Below are 16,326 nucleotides of genomic sequence, written 5' to 3'. Positions count from 1 at the left end.
CCAAGGTACAAAATATTCCCCCTGTTGTCCTTGGATTGGCTGCTACCACCACCAAACTAATACTGGTTACTGGGGAAGAGCTGTTTGGACGCGTCCTTCCCCCCAAAATACTTCCCAAAACCTTGCACCCCACTTCCTGGACAAGGTTTGGTAAAAAGCCTCACCAATTTGCCTAGGTGACTACAGACCCAGACCCTTGGATCTTAAGAACAATGAACAATCCTCCCAACACTTGCACCCCCCCTTTCCTAGGAAATGTTGGATAAAAAGCCTCACAATTTGCATAGGTGACCACAGACCCAAACCCTTGGTTCTGAGAACAATGAAAAAGCATTCAGTTTCTTACAAGAAGACTTTTAATAAAAATAGAAGTAAATAGAAATAAAGAAATCCCCCCTGTAAAATCAGGATGGTAGATATCTTACAGGGTAATTAGATTCAAAAACACAGAGAACCCCTCTAGGCAAAACCTTAAGTTACAAAAAAGATACACAGACAGAAATAGTTATTCTATTCAGCACAATTCTTTTCTCAGCCATTTAAAGAAATCATAATCTAACACATACCTAGCTAGATTACTTACTAAAAGTTCTAAGACTCCATTCCTGGTCTATCCCTGGCAAAGACCAGCATACAGACAGACACAGACCCTTTGTTTCTCTCCCTCCTCCCAGCTTTTGAAAGTATCTTGTCTCCTCATTGGTCATTTTGGTCAGGTGCCAGCGAGGTTACCTTTAGCTTCTTAACCCTTTACAGGTGAGAGGAGCTTTCCCCTGGCCAGGAGGGATTTCAAAGGGGTTTACCCTTCCCTTTATATTTATGACAACCTCCCAGAATGATGTTTGCTTTTTTTGCAACGTGCTACACTGTTGACTCATACTTAGCTTGTGGTCCATTATGACCCCCAGATCCCTTTCCGCAGTACTCCTTCCTAGGCAGTCATTTCCCATGTTGTATGTGTGCAACTAGTTGTTCCTTCCTAAATGGAGTACTTTGCATTTGTCCTTATTGAATTTCATCCTATTTACTGCAGACCATTTCTCCAGTTTGTCCCGATCATTTTGAATTTTAATCCTATCCTCCAAAGCATTTGCAACCCCTCCCAGCTTGGTATCATCTGCAGACTTTTTAAGTGTACTCTCTATACCATTATCTAAATCATTGATGAAGATATTGAACAGAACCAGACCCAGAACTGATCCCTGCAGGACCCCGCTCATTATGCATAACATAATAAGCAGCTGCAGGTAAACCCCGAAACCTCTATATTTGAACTGTTGTGCAATTTGAGACTCTGAAATTAATGCAACCACATGACAAGAAAAATATTGGATTTGGCTCAATTTGCTGTCACATTACAAAGATCAATGTATTTACATACATTAGCCAATGTTAAAGGAAACCAAAGGTCCAAAAAGGCCCAGAAGACTGGTACAACACATGTACAGTAGAACCTCAGAGTTATGAGCTGACAAGTCAACCACACACCTCATTTGGTACACAATCAGGCAGCAGTAGAGACCAAAAAAGGCAACGGTACAGTACTGTGTTAAACGTAAACTACTAAAAAAATAAAGGGAAAACAGCATTTTTCTTCTCCATAGTAAAGTTTAAAAGCTGTAATAAGTCAATGTTTAGTTGCAAACTTTTGAAAGAACCACTATAACGTTTTGTTCAGAGCTATGAACATTTCAGAGTTACGGACAACCTTACATTTTTAATATTGTTTGGTGTATTAGTTTTATTAAAGGCTTTGGGGATAGCATATGGTGGGTGGTAGCCCACAATTCTGCCAAATGACACATGGAAAAGAAAAAAGAGTGAGTTGGATTTTAATTTGTGCCATACTCTCAGGATGGTCTCAAAGGTATACCCAGCTCCTACATCTACTGATCTGTCTTTTAAGCACATTTGCCCAATCCATTGAACCAAACAGTGTCAGGCTGGCAATAGATGCATTTCTCTTTTATCATACAACAATTTGAGGATGTTCTTTAATAATTTGTATGTTGAACATCATGGCAAGAAAACTAGTTGTACTCCCCTATAGGAGGCCAGATTCACATTTCCGATGTCTATGTATCTCCAATAAACCCATCCACCACAGTATCGATGCACCAGCAAAATTATGTAGAGCAGTATATAGTCTAGAGGACTTTGCTTTCCACCATCCCTTGTGCACATGGAGTTTGTTTTTGACTAGAAATAGCAGGAATAATCACATAAATGTGGCTCAGACACACTTCTATTTTAGGAACTTTTTTTTTAAATGCTTCTTACATTTTATTCTGAACATGCTAAGAATTTGGAGTCATCCTGATTTCTGGTGAAAGGGGATTCCACAAGTTGGATTTGCCACCAATAAAACCTTACCCATCATCATTGAGAGTTTCAGACTGGGCTTTGCTTATGTCAGAGTTCCTGATGTGGTAGATTGTGGAGAAGAGTCAGGGCCCAGCCATTGGAGGACTTTGTAGACCTTAAAGCTTGTCTGGAATTGGACTAGATGACAACATAGCTTGCAGAGCTGTGATGTGCTCCTGTAGGTATGTATTACACAGCAGGTGATCCAGTTTGTGTTCAGCCAGCTAAAATTTCCTAGTGTCCCCTTCTTTGACTCCCAGAAATAGATGCTGGAACTCTCAAAATCCTATACTGCACATTCTTGCTCAAGTTTCTAGTGCAATTAAAAAAAATGCCATTTAGTGGTTAGCCTAGCATCTGATTCTGAAAAGTGAAGGGAATTTAGAATTTATTACAAACTATGGTTAACCAAAAATCATGTATGATAGGGTAACAAAAAAAAGTTTTTGAAGCTGAAAACTTGGATGTTTTGAAAATTAAGTGTTGGAGTTTCTCAGCAAGTGTGATAAAGGCTTTACGGTATGATAACATATGTTCAACTTTTTGCCTCTTTCAGACTGTAGTGTTTTCTCTGCTAAGAATAGCGTGCAACAGGTACATCATGCTACTTGCTGAATCTTTATCTTTCATACACGTTAATGCAGAAGAACCCATGCTGCACCAAACTATAGTATACACCCTGGCTTTAGAGTGTACTTACAAGTATATGTCAAACTAGATTGCTTTGCTTCAATAACACACTGTGCTAAAATATTTCCACTGAGAACTGCACAAGAATTTTGCACTCAAGAAACTCTGGCTGAGCTCAAAAGAACTACAGGAATATTTAAATAAAAAGCTCCTTGAAAGCTGGTAAGTGGAAAAGCCCTGCCAGTATTGGCATCTAGCATGTAAATGATAGATTTAGCAGTCATACATTTTAAAATTTGATTTTTTTAAAAACGTGGTAAAAAGGAGGTTTTAAGGTTAACATTTACAAGTGGGTTTCAAGATAAATTCTGTGCTGATAAATTCGGGGTTTTCCTATCATAATCCCTATATATGTGAGTTGAACATCTAATCTATATATGATCCACAGATAAGCATACACCAGCTTGATTTTAAACATGCACTTACGTTTATTATATTTTGCTGCTTCACTCTCTTAAAATGGTGGCGTTAGGAAAAGCTGCTTTGGCAGGCAATTGCAAAGATTCCTGCAGAGAGGAAGTGAAAAGACTGGGCATACAAACAAGGGCTGCTGCCATGTTCAAAGCACAGGGGATAGTTCATAGAGCAAAATGTAGTCCTAAGTAAATGGGTTTCAGGCAATTTCAGTGTTAAGATAACATCATTAAGAGTAGAACAGATTGTGCTCAAACCCTGCTGTTTATAATTAACACATTGCTTCCAAATACTCCAGGGTCCCCGGTAAATAGTCCTCTGCTCAGATCCACCCAGACCAATCAGAATATTTTCATCTGATTGCATGCTGGGCCAGCACCTGTTTGGACAAATCCAGGAGAGCCAAAATGCTCCTCTCCCTGGCCAGCTAAGTAGATAGAGGAACACAGCTTGCTTTAGTCATTGTCACGGTGTCCATATGGCTGGGAGGCTTGTTTTCACAAGAAATCATACAAGTACTTTATTATGTCGAAGTTCACGGTCCTGTAAACAAAAACATACAGTATTTTAGAATAATAAACCCTCGAGTGCTCAGACTGTAATCTGTTTGGTGACAATGCACACAAGACACTCTTTGCAACAGATAGCAACCAATTCCTCAGAGATAAATAAAATAAGACACTGAATTACAGAATTTAAATTGTATAAAGACATCATTATTTATAGTATTAGTCTTTTGATTGTTTAAACTTTAGAGGAATTTAATACATCAATAAAGGAATCCCTTACCAAGGATTTAAAGATTGAAAGAAAGAGTCTTTAGGCTGTAAAAACAAACTTAGATCTAAGTTGACAGCAATTTATTTCTTTAGCCTGGTAAACACGATACACTAGTTGGAGATGCAGAGCAGCAATCTTTTAAGCTATTAAACATTTTGTTCCTCTTCCAAACCACCTGTTTTAGCATTATGTACTGCATAACTCCTTCATCTGTACTCATTTGCAGTCTGCATTCTTTCAGTCTTGACACTAGTTGACCCATGTTCATAGCTAAATTTGAAAAATCCAAGAATGCTACTCAATAGGATAGAAGATTTTAATGTATACTTTTGTACTTTGATGGCGGGGAGAATAAAATAGCAGTGGAGTAAAACATGTAATTAATTGTTTTCTCCAAACTCATTCTGCTGTACAATCTAACATTCAGGTTTTTGGGGTTACTATTTGAATAAATGACCAAAATTACTGGATATAATGACAAGTATAAAATTAAAAAAGTATTCAGTGCTGCAAAAATAGCTGATCACAATGCTAAGTAAAGATTAACTAATTGGATGTCTTATTTGTCAGGCCACTCATTTTATATTCTTGGCTCACACATCACTTTGCAATCTACATTTTAAAAAAGTTTCTACAAAGTATTGTATTGGGCACAGAAAATCCAGAAATTCCTGAGATATATAATCATATGTTTTCTGAAGTCTACTTATTAAAACCATTATAAAGCTAAATGAAGTGAACTATGGCAATATTATATTCTGTAATGTCAGAGAGGTACAAGTAAGTACCTTACTTATAAGGCTTTCTAAAGTAACACTCACTCATTCTGACAAACGTTAACCTTACCAGCTACTAAATGAAAAACTATTGTAATCATCATGTCATCATGATTAGTACCAGTAGTGACCGTATGACAAGACCTGCCACATTCAACACACACAAAAGCTTCCTCCTGCAGTTGCAAAGGAAGACCTGAATTAACCTACTTCTTAAATTTGGAGGTATCTGAACAATAGTTTAAAACTTCTAATGACATATGTGCCCCTTGCCTTCAAACTACAACAACCGAAAAAATGTAATAGCACAAGGCAAACAAAGGAGTTTGTCTGCAGAAGGTACGAAGACCTGCTGAAATATTTTAGAACTATGTGATAAATGGATCTCTGTGGCAGAGAAGAAAATGACTGCACACAAGTAGCATTGACCATGTAGGAATTCTACAGGGAGGAGAAATGTGACTATGTGCCTCTCCACAAAGGTAACTTTGCAAACTTTAATTTTTGTTTCAAAAACAAAGGGAAATTACTTTGATTTTTCCTTGTAGAAGTCCAAAGATAAAAACCGAAGGGCTTGAATGACAGAGAGAAGGTATTACTCTCTATCCTTTCAATACATCAGGCTTACATTAGGAAATATGCTGGGTAATGGAGATGAGAAACCAGATGACTCTCACAACTGGGACTTTTATTTACTAGCAATTTGTTTTAGCACTATCATATCAAGGCACAAGAAATCAGTAGCCTGCTTGGTGGCCGAGGTGGTGAATAAGCTCCTTTTCTTCTGCTGCTGATAGGATGACTTTTCCCACAAGAGGGAGAAGCAAGCAGCCGGAGTAGAAACTAAAGGCAGGTGCACCCTTGCACGGTAGCACGATCTGCTGCAGTTTGCAAATGAATCTTACTAGATCACGGAGATAAGTTTCACCCTGCAGCTGGCACCATGGAGTATAGGCGGAAAAATCTCTTACGTGTAGGATTACAGCACCAACCAATTTCTTTTGTAACTACAGCCTGTCATTCTTAGAAAAACATGACAGACAGAGGGATGGAAAGGGGATAGAAATAATGGAAATGAGATAAAGAAACAGAGAAGGAAAGGGAATGAGAAGGATGTCAGAAGACATAATAGAGATTTTCAGGGCCAGAAGGGACCATTGTGATCATCTAAAACTTCATCAAAAATAATTCCTAGAGCATATCATGAAGAAAAACATTCAATCCCGTTTTAAAAATTTTCTGTGATGGAGATTCCGCCACGACTCTTGGTAAATTGTTTCAGTGGTTAATTACTCTCACTGTTAAAAATGTACACCTTATTTCCAGTCTGAATTTGTCTAGCTTCAACTTCCAGCCTTTGGAATATGTTATATCTCACTGTTAGATTGAAGAGCCCATTATTAAATATTTGTTCCACATGTAGATACCTATAGACTATATTCAAGTTACCCCTTAACATTCTCTTTTGGTAAGCTAACTAGACTGAACTCCTTTAGTCTATCACTATGTTTTCTAATCCTTTAATAATTCTCAGGGCTCTTTTTTGAACCCTCTCCAATTTATCAACATCTTTCTTGTACTGTGGGCACCAGAACTGGACACAGTATTCCAGCAGCGGTCACACCAGTGCCAAATATGGAAATAAAATAACTTCTCCACTCCTACTTGAGATTCCTCTGTTTATGGACCCAAAGATCACATTAGTCCTTTTGGCCCCAGTGTTACGCTGGGAGCTCATGTTCAGCTGATTATCCAACCCCTCCTCCCCCAACCTCTTTCAGAGTCACTGCTTCTCAGGATAGAGCCTGCTATCCTGTAAGTATGGCCTACATACTTTGTTCCTAGATGTATATACTTAGCCATATTAAAATGCACATTGTTTGCTTGTGAGTAGCTTACCAAGTGATTCAGATCACCTGAATTGTGAACTGTACTCTTCATTATTTACCACTCCCCCATTTTTTTGTCATCTGCAAGCTATCATTCATGATTTTACATTTTCTTCCAGGTCATTAATAAAAATGTTAAATAGCATAGGGCCAAGAACCAATCCCTGTAGGGCCCCACCAGACATACACCTCCACTCAACGATGATTCCCTGTTTACAATTACATTTTCAGACCTATCAATTACTATCTAGGTATGGCCCCATCACTGTAGTATCTCAACAGGTCCAACTAACTGGAAACAAACATAATCTCTCCCCTTCACAAAAATGGCTTGAATAGTGTTGTGTATGCAGGTCCTACTGAGAGACAGCTGAGCTAACAAGTTATATTTTGCATTGAGTTCTGAAAGTGGTGAAGACTAACAACTGCTCTCTTGCAGGAGTGAGTTCCACAGTGTAGGTTCTGCTCCTGTGCTCTGAGCCTCCCTATGCTGCTGGGCAGTGTCCTAGTTCCAATGGAACATAGGTTTGGTGGAAGGTCACATTGCAAAGGGAGAGCTAATTTCTCAAGTGGCCTGGTTCAATCCAATGCAGCACTTTGAATATCAGGACAGAGTCCTTGAACTGGATTCTATTCATTTCAGATCCAGTACAAGCAGCAAAGCACCAGGGTGGTTTTGTTCACAGCAAACTGTGTTGCAGATGAGCTGCTGTATTTCTTTTTTTTTTTTTAAACCAGTGGAAGTTTTTTCCAGACATCATTCACGTGGCTTAATTCCTGGGCACAGTGAGTTACAATAAAGCCTGGAGGGCAGGATTGTGTGGCTCACACTCTGGCCAGGCCCTGAATCAGATAGGATTCGGCCATGTTGCATATGGAACTGGGTGTTTTTTGCTGACAAGACTATTTGGACATCCAATAACACGGAGAAGTCCAAATGAACCCAAGGCTATGAGTCAAAATCTAAAGGTAGGTTCCCTCAACCGTTGGATGTGTTAGAGGCGGACAGATCTTTGAAGTGCTTCCTTTCCTCCTGCCAGCATCCCATATCTTGCCTGGGTTCAGCTTTGGCTAGCTGCTCCTCATCCACGAGCTGATTCTGTATTTGATTAGACACAGAGAAAAGGTGGAGGACAGGGGGTATTTATATTTGATGCAAAGGAGACGTAGGGATGATTGTTGTCTAAGTACTGCATACACTTCTTCCTGGGCTGTTTCACCAACTCTAACTGCTTTGTATAGCTAGTGACTAGTATGGGGAGAGCTTGAGCCTTGTCAGAGACCACAGGTAAATGAGGGCTCCAGAGGAACAGATTTTTTTTTTTCTGGTTTGATTTAGCTTATATAAATTGGAGCTCACACAAGAGAGAATATATAAGAATTCTCATAATCTATGCTGGTTTTTATATATTGTTGGCAACAAATTTTGTGTTAAGTGCTAATTATTAGCTAGGGTTGGGCTACCATTGTGATGCTGCATCCCATATTCTTCATAAAATATTCTTATAATATGAATATGGTATAACTAAGATACATTTTATGCAAGATGGGTCATGTGAGGTATCACTGGAAAGGTTATGATTTGCTGAATGTTGTTATCCACACATGTGTCAGTTCTGTATCTGAAGTTAGGAATATTGACTATGTAACAATTACAACTGTGTGTGTACTTGGGGAACGCCCACCAGACAGTAGGGAATGAGCCTGGATGGGCCATTAGGAAAGACAATGAATCTTTGAAGATGCTGATCTCCCATCTTCCTGAAGTTCCTTCCTGTGACATTACAAATAAATCTTGTCTCAGGGTTGCTTTGACCATGCAACGTCATGTGATCATGTCACCTGGTACAGGACACCATCTTGAGCTGGTAGTTTTGCACCAAAGGGTGTGGGGGTCAAACAGGGAAACAAAAGGTTCCCGCCACACGTAAATCCTATTTAAGGCTCGGGAATGAATTAATCAGAGCTCTTCTCTACTGCCTCCCTGCCTAAGAAGGAAGACTACTGAAAACGCCTGAAGAAACAAAAGAACAAAGCTGGGGAAAGGCAAGGAGACAGGGGTAGCCTGTGAAGAGAAGTAACTGGAACCCTGAGCTGCAGAAACTCTGCAACCTGCCTAAAACAACATTTAAGTGAGAAATTACTATTTGTAACCTGTTTCTTTAGTGTATTAAGCTTAGTTTGTGTGTTTTATTTTATTTGCTGAGGAACCTGCTTTGTTCTGTTTGCTATCCCTTATAATCACTTAAAATTTACCTTTTGTAGTTAATAAACTTGTTTTTTGTATTTCAAAACCCAGTTTGTGCAATTCATAACCTGGGGTGGGGGGGAGGGGTGGGAAGAGCGGTGCATATCTTCCTCCACATTGAGGGAGGGGGAATTTTTATGAGCTTACGCTGTATAGAGATCTACACAGCGCAAGACAATATAATTTTGGGTTTACACTCTAGAGGGTGTGTGAACAAGAGTGCTGGGCATCCCCTAGCTGAGTCCTCCCACAGACAGCTGACTGCAGACTCTGTGTGATTCTACAGCTGGGGGTGTCCCTGCCTGTGTGTGTGTGTGTGTTGGAAAGGGGCTTGAGAGTCTCTAACAGCAGCACAGTATAAGGCAAACCCAGGCTGATAGGACAGGTGGGCTCAGTGAGATCCCAGCACATCCGATGGCACCCCAAAGGGGGGAGAGTCCAACCATCAGAACCATAATGTGCTTTTTGACAATGTAGTGGATCACCATTTTAGAGCAATATTTTCATGGAAAAAGCACTGATCTGTATTAGGGACATAGAATACATTACAGTATTCACAATTGGGGTTCTGACTTAAGTCTGATAACATAAAACCAACTTAAAACTGAATGAGCTAAACTTATCCCTCTGTAATTCCACTAGCAATTAATACAATGCAGTTTCTAACCTGAAAGCTGGTATTTTGTTGAGGCTAGAATGCTCTTTGAAGCTAAAACCCAAGCAACAGGAAAAGAATTGGACATCTATGAAGCCAAAAGTTTGGTGGCTTGCCCAAGAATATTTTTTTTTTTTTTTTAATTTAAGTGATCAATATAACCTGATTATCTAGCACAGACACTCCCCAGGTTACGCAAGACCCGACTTACACAAATTCGCACTTACGGAAAAAGTTCCATAAGCCAAAAATAGGATTTTCGAGTTGCGGAAATATTTGTGTAACGTACGGGTATACGTTTCCGACTTACGCAAATTCGAGTTATGCAAGGCTTTCCGGAATGGAACGATTGCGTAAGTCAGGGGGCATCTGTATATTATCATCGTGGATTTTTGTTTCACTTTTTTCTTTGTATAATCTTTTCCTTTGATTTCTTAACTCTCCATAAGACTTGTACTTTGTTGTATTCTGAATTTGATATAAGGTCTATATTTGCATAGCTTTTTCTTTTGATGATCAATCATCTTGTGCTTCTGATTTGCTTGTTACAGTGAGTTCCTTCCCCACTGCAAAAACATAAGAGAAAAAACCCAAAATGTATTTTAAGAACAATCCAAGGATATCTGCATTTAATAAGTAAGTCTTGATTTCAGAAGATGCTATTTGGACACAATTACTAGGTTAATTAGAATTTGTAACCAGAAATCTGTTAACAGATTGGTATTGAAAGTCTTTGGTGTTTTATTTTTCATTAGTTTTGAAACTAATAATTATAAAGTAAATTAAAAAGATAATATCCCAGAATTCTTATTAGATATTGTGCAAATTTCTGCTCTATTATTTTTCTACACAAGTCTAAGTCAATATTTAAAGATTCTCTTATGTTGCAAACTGAACCTCCTACAATTCACAGGATACCTCCTCAGAATCCTTATCTGTTTTTAAGGTAATTTTGAAAAATGCTGGTAATTAAGCCCAGAAGGCTACCAACATCAAAAGGTCAGAGTAACTTGGCATAGACAGCTCACTGGAAATTTCATAAGACCTCCCAATGTTGCAGGAGCAAAAAACTAGAGCTACAGACTTTGAGCCACATCTGTCAAGCAAAAGCTTTCTGTCCCAACTGAAAGCAAGTACCTTGTAAGTAAAAACAAAAGCCTCCAAAATAAAACAACACAATATAAGGAATATTTTTAAAGAAATTCAAACCACTTCAATAGGCTGATTTCCTTTATTGTATTTTGAACTAGCATAACACGTTGTAATGGCTCAATGGATAGAGATGGCAGAATTATTTGATAGGAACATATTGACCACGTTTTGAAAATGATATGCAGCAAAATATGAAAAAATTCTGTTCAATCAAGATGAGGAGATAACTTAAGGGAGGAAAATAAAGGGCTAATAGAAGAGCTCCTTTCCCCATGTTTCAAATTCACAATCACCTTGGTATAGAGACAAACTTTTATGGTACTACACAAGCATGCTTTATAGAAATGAGTGAAGCAGTGCTGCTATGTTCTCATCATGCACCCTGTTTAAACCCTTTGGGGGAAACTAAAGCAGAAAACAGCAGACTGATTCTGGACAATCCAAATCCCGGCAACAGCAATGCAGGAGTGGTTCTTGTTGATTCTTTTCTCTCCATTCTTCAACTCAGTACTGAGGGGCTGTCAGCTGCAAAGCATTCAGCAATAGAGAACCTCATGGTCTGTCACAGGGTGCTTCTTAGTTGTCTCTTAGAAAAGCATGCAGATTCCTTCCTTGCCAGGCGGTTGACAGCGAGAGGCTATGACATTGTTAGCTACAATCTTCATGGAAAATGTGGCAGAGCCATTTATGTGAAGTCTGATATTTATGTGGAGGCCCTACCAACTACTTTGCTGCACTGTGATATTGTAAGAGTTAGTCAGTTTGAAGTTGCGAATGTTTCTAAGCCTGCTGATGTAGCCTGAAACAACCCATCTTTACAAACACTTCAACATCCATCCATCTGTTGGAGCTTCAACAATCACCACACCTCCTGGGGCTATAAGAGAATCTGACAAGAATGGACTGGATCTCACAGACTGGGCTTCTATAAATGATCTATAGTTGTTGTATTACCTTACGCAGACAGCCACTTTTTCTCCCCATGATGGAAGCACTGCTGTTCTCCTGACCTCATCTGGGACATCTCAACAGGGGGCTGTGAAATTACACTCCATATTTTTCATAGAAATATGGTTATGATATGAATATGGTACAACTAAGTTATACTTTATGCAAGATGGCCCACGTGAGGTATCATTTGAAAGGTCATGATTTACTGAATGTGTTTATCCAATTTGTATGCATGTATCATTTTTGTATCTGAAGCTGGGAATATTGACCACGTCTCTGTATTTCAAATGTGCTATGTTGGATGAGGCCAAACAATGTTAGTGGCCTACTGAAGAAATGCACACAAGCATAAAGATTACCCCAGGAACTGTGTGCAATAGAAAGCTCTCAGAGATAGCACTACACAATGGGAACAGTTTGATCCGGGTCAGATAGCACTACACAATGGGAATTGTTTGACCCAGATCACAGCAAAAAAGCTTTCCAGCAAGTGGGGGGAAGATATAAAAGAGGGACACTGACAACAGGAGAGGATCTCACTCTCCCTACAACACACCTGAAATAACCTGAGGAACAAAGACTGAACTGTGGGAAGTGATGGTCCCAGGCTGGAAGGATTTTTAGCCTGTGTAAGAAAACCTGGAAAAGCCACGGCAACTTGGGCCTTAAGAATCTGCCAGCCTGTTTATCACTCAGGGTGAGAATCTGCTAATTTGTATCCTACCTATCTAGGTGTGTTAAGCTCAGTTTGTGTGTTTTGTTTCATTTGCTTAGTAATCTGCTTTGTTCTGTTTGCTATTCCTTAAACCACTTAAAATCTAAAAAAGCAATTAAAAGCAATTAATTCCACAAAGAATCATGACCATAGTAGAACAGGATCTGAGTGATGAACAGGGCAAGGTTCCAGACCTAGTTCTTGATCTTACCACCTGAAAAGAAAATAGTTTCCAACAGAAGGAAAAAAGACAGAGCTGTGTTTCTTGACTACTGTCTGGCACATTGGCCTGTTGATCATGTTGTCAAAGATGTCACCCCGATGGGTGTTATAGCTACAGAAATGATCTTTTGAAACAGACAATTTTAGGTGATGCTAGGAAATAAACTGAGCACACAGAGGATCCAGAAGAACAGATTCCCTCAGGGATCTGTTTTTGCCCTACCTTTTTCAATATATTTACAGAAAGATCTGCCTCCAACAATCTCCAAGCCATTTAAGTATGTGGATGACATCTGCCTAGCTTCAAGAGACAGGGACTTCAAAAAGACTAAGGACAATCTGAACCAAAATATGGAAGCTATCAGTGGCTACTTCAATAATTGGTGTCTTAAACACTGTGTCAAAGACAGCGTCCTCATGTTTTCACCTCAGAGGATTCAATATCTTGAATGGAGAATGATTAGCACATGACCCAAAGCCAATATATCTAGGTGTAAGAGAAGGTTACTCACCTTGTGCAGTAACTGAGGTTCTTCGAGATGTGTTCCTCTGTGAGTGCTCCATTTTAGGTGATTGTGCACCCTGTGCCTCTAGTCAGAGAATTTCAACAGCAGTACCCAACTAGGCCACACATTCGCTCTCCCCATCTCACACCTGTGATGGTAGATGATTAGCACTGTGCGGCCTCCCCACCTCTCAGTTCCTTCTCTACTGCAGAGTATTGATGAGAACTCTGAAGTGGAGGTGAGGAGGGAGGGTAGTGGAGCACTCACAGGGACACACATCTCGAAGAACCTTAGTTACTGCACAAGGTGAGTAACTCTCTCTTCTTCAAGTGATGTCCCTGTGGGTGCTCCACTTTAGGTGACTGTGCCCCTTGGTGGGAGGAGGGATTCGGAGTTGGTTATGAATAGACAAGAGGACAATGTGTCCCAGCCATGTGTCAGAAGCTTAGGCCTGATCAATGACGTAGTGTTGTATGAATGTGGGAGGTGATGTCCAACTAGATGTTTTGCAAATGTTGATAATAGTCATGTTGTTCAGGAAGGCAGCCAGTGTGGCTACAGATCTTGTGAAGTGTGTTCTAACCCACGGGGGGAGGGGTTGTAGGTCATGTTGTCAGTAACAGAGGTAGATGCAATCTGAAATTCATCTGGAAAGTCTCTGCTTAGCAATGGGTTGCCTTTGGAATGTTCCGTGGTGGAGAGGAACAATTTAGGAGTTTTCCTGAACAACTTCGTCTGTTCAAGATAAAAGGCTAGCATTGTTCTGATGTCCAGGGTGCGGAAAATTGCCTCTTGTCTATCCTTGTGAGGTTTAGGGAAGAACGTGGGAAGATGACTAGGTTGATGAATGTGGAAGGAAGAAGAAACTTCAAGCAAAACTTTAGGGTGAGGTCTGAGAGTGACCTGCCATAAGAGCCCCTATTTCTCCCACATGCCTAGCGGACATGATGGCAGCTAGGAAGGCTACTTTCATGGAAAGATGTAGAAGAGAACATATGGCCAAAAGTTCAAATGGGGCAGTTGTGAGAGATCGAAGCAACGAAGTCAGATCCCACAGGGACATTGGGGGTTCTGGGTAGAGGTTGCACACTCCCTGGAGGAATCTTAGTAATTGGGTGAGCAAATTGGGTTATCATAAGAGGTGGTTCTAGAGCAATGCTGTTGCCCCGTTCATTAACTCCATTGACTACCGATGAATTTGGCTGAGGGTGTGTGAATAGGAATTCCATCCCTTTTGAAGGGACATAATATTTTTTGTCCTCCCTCTTACATGTGGGTGGGACTGTAGCGGGTGAAAGATGATTGTGGCAGGTTCCATGAATGCTGTGTTAATCAGGAGGGCAATCTTGGAGGAGGCGGACGTGTGGAGTATGTCCAAGAGCTCGTGATGTGACTCAGAGATCTCCTCTAGGAGCATCTGGGATGTGTCTGCTATTCTTTTGAAGAGTTCTTGGAAATTTCTGAAATCATCTCCAGCAGTAGGCAGAGGGGGCACGATAGTCTCGTCTGGCGAGAATGAAATGGTGGTAGCAGGAGCTGCCTCCTGATCTAAGACTACTTCTATCTTCCTCAAAGATCTGTTCGGGAGGAGTATCTGTTGGCACTGTGAGTTTTGGTGAAGAGTGCCTATGTACCTTCGTGGTGCCACTCAGGTTTGGGGCAATACTGTCTATAAGCTGCCTGCAGGTCCCAGAATGCCCACTGACGTGGGAAGGGCATAGGCTTAGGCCCTGACAGGTGACCGTACCATCCCTGAAAATCAGGCTGCGACACATGTTTAGGGTGCTCCTGATGTGCAGACCAAACACTGCCTTGTATAGGTGAAGAGTGTTGGGAGGAGAAAGCCTCCCCTTCCTCATCCCCCTCACTACAGAAAGGAGGGGCAGATCTAGTTGGTGGCGTGAGTGGCCATGAAAGTACCAAAGGAGTATCAGTACCGAGGAGAGGTGATTCTGGTACTGGGGCAATCGTCAGGTCCTTTGGTGCAAGAAACTGTTGAGGTTGCAGTACTGATGAAGGTATCTGTGTGGAAGGCGGTATGGAGAATTGTGGTGGTACTGGGAGACAACGAGGTACCGATGGGAACGGAGCCGGTGTAGACCATGCAGAGGATGGCGTGGTAATCTGTGGTGCAGTATCTATGCTGTGCATCACAGAGCCAAGAGGTGACATTGTTGTCTGTAGCATGCAGAGTCGCTCGGTACCGAGCGCTTTGTCCGTGCTGAAGTGGAGGGGGCAGTCTTCTCTGCCCTCTTCTTAGAGCCTGCCTGCTTAGGGTCTGTGGCTTTGACAGAAGCGCCGGGAACGGCGGTCCCTGCTGACTCAAAGGTACTAAGCTGCGGCGTGATCGGTACCGATGTGGTGGATAGAGTCGGGGAAAGCTTCCTCTGACACAGTCTTGGTAGGGTGAGTGTTAGCTCTCCTCTGTCCCCGTCGTTTAGGAGACAGGTTCCTTCCTTGCAGGGTAGAGGAGAGGGAACTGTCAGAAACCGCTTGCGGTGATAGGGCGACAGGAGAAGTTTGAGATCCCGAGTGGGAAGGAGGGACTTCTCCGTCAGGATAAATTTTGGTTTAAGGTCCCTCACTTCCCTTGTCTGGGCCTTAAGACTGTGGCACTGTGTGCACTTTTGGGGTACATGAGTTTCCCCCAGGCACTGGACACATTGCAAGCGTCCGTTGGAGATTGGAACTGCCTCGTGACAGGAGAGGCAGCATTTAAAGCCAGGAGACCCTGGCATTCTGAGGAAAAATAATGTCCCTTAAGGGGATGAAATGAAAGAATTTTTTTTTTAAATGCGGAGAAAAGTAGTAAAGGGGTCTTAATCAAAAAACCTAATTACACTATACTAATTGACTAATCTAACTAAACTAATTCTGAGGTAAAGTGAGTGAAAGCACCGCCAGAGCTCCGACTAGGGACCAAGGGCAACTGAGAAGGAACTGAGAAGGGTGGTTGCCTGACAC

At 41.0% G+C, this 16,326-nt stretch overlaps 1 protein-coding gene across 1 annotated transcript in view; it reads right to left on the bottom strand.

Annotated features, from left to right (window-relative positions):
• Positions 1-603: 603 nt before the first annotated feature.
• Positions 604-16,326, bottom strand: part of ORC5 (origin recognition complex subunit 5) — a 120,570-nt gene continuing 104,847 nt past the window's right edge. Inside the window, exon 15 of the mRNA XM_077835770.1 lies at positions 604-4,011. Within this exon, the coding sequence (XP_077691896.1) occupies positions 3,966-4,011 (46 nt within the window). The 3' untranslated portion in view covers positions 604-3,965. The remainder of the gene's footprint in view (positions 4,012-16,326) is intronic.

This window comes from Eretmochelys imbricata, chromosome 1, assembly GCF_965152235.1.
Source record: "Eretmochelys imbricata isolate rEreImb1 chromosome 1, rEreImb1.hap1, whole genome shotgun sequence".
NCBI lineage: Eukaryota > Metazoa > Chordata > Testudines > Cheloniidae > Eretmochelys > Eretmochelys imbricata.
Note: the sequence above shows the minus strand (reverse complement) of the source record. Positions and strands in the feature narration are given on the sequence as shown.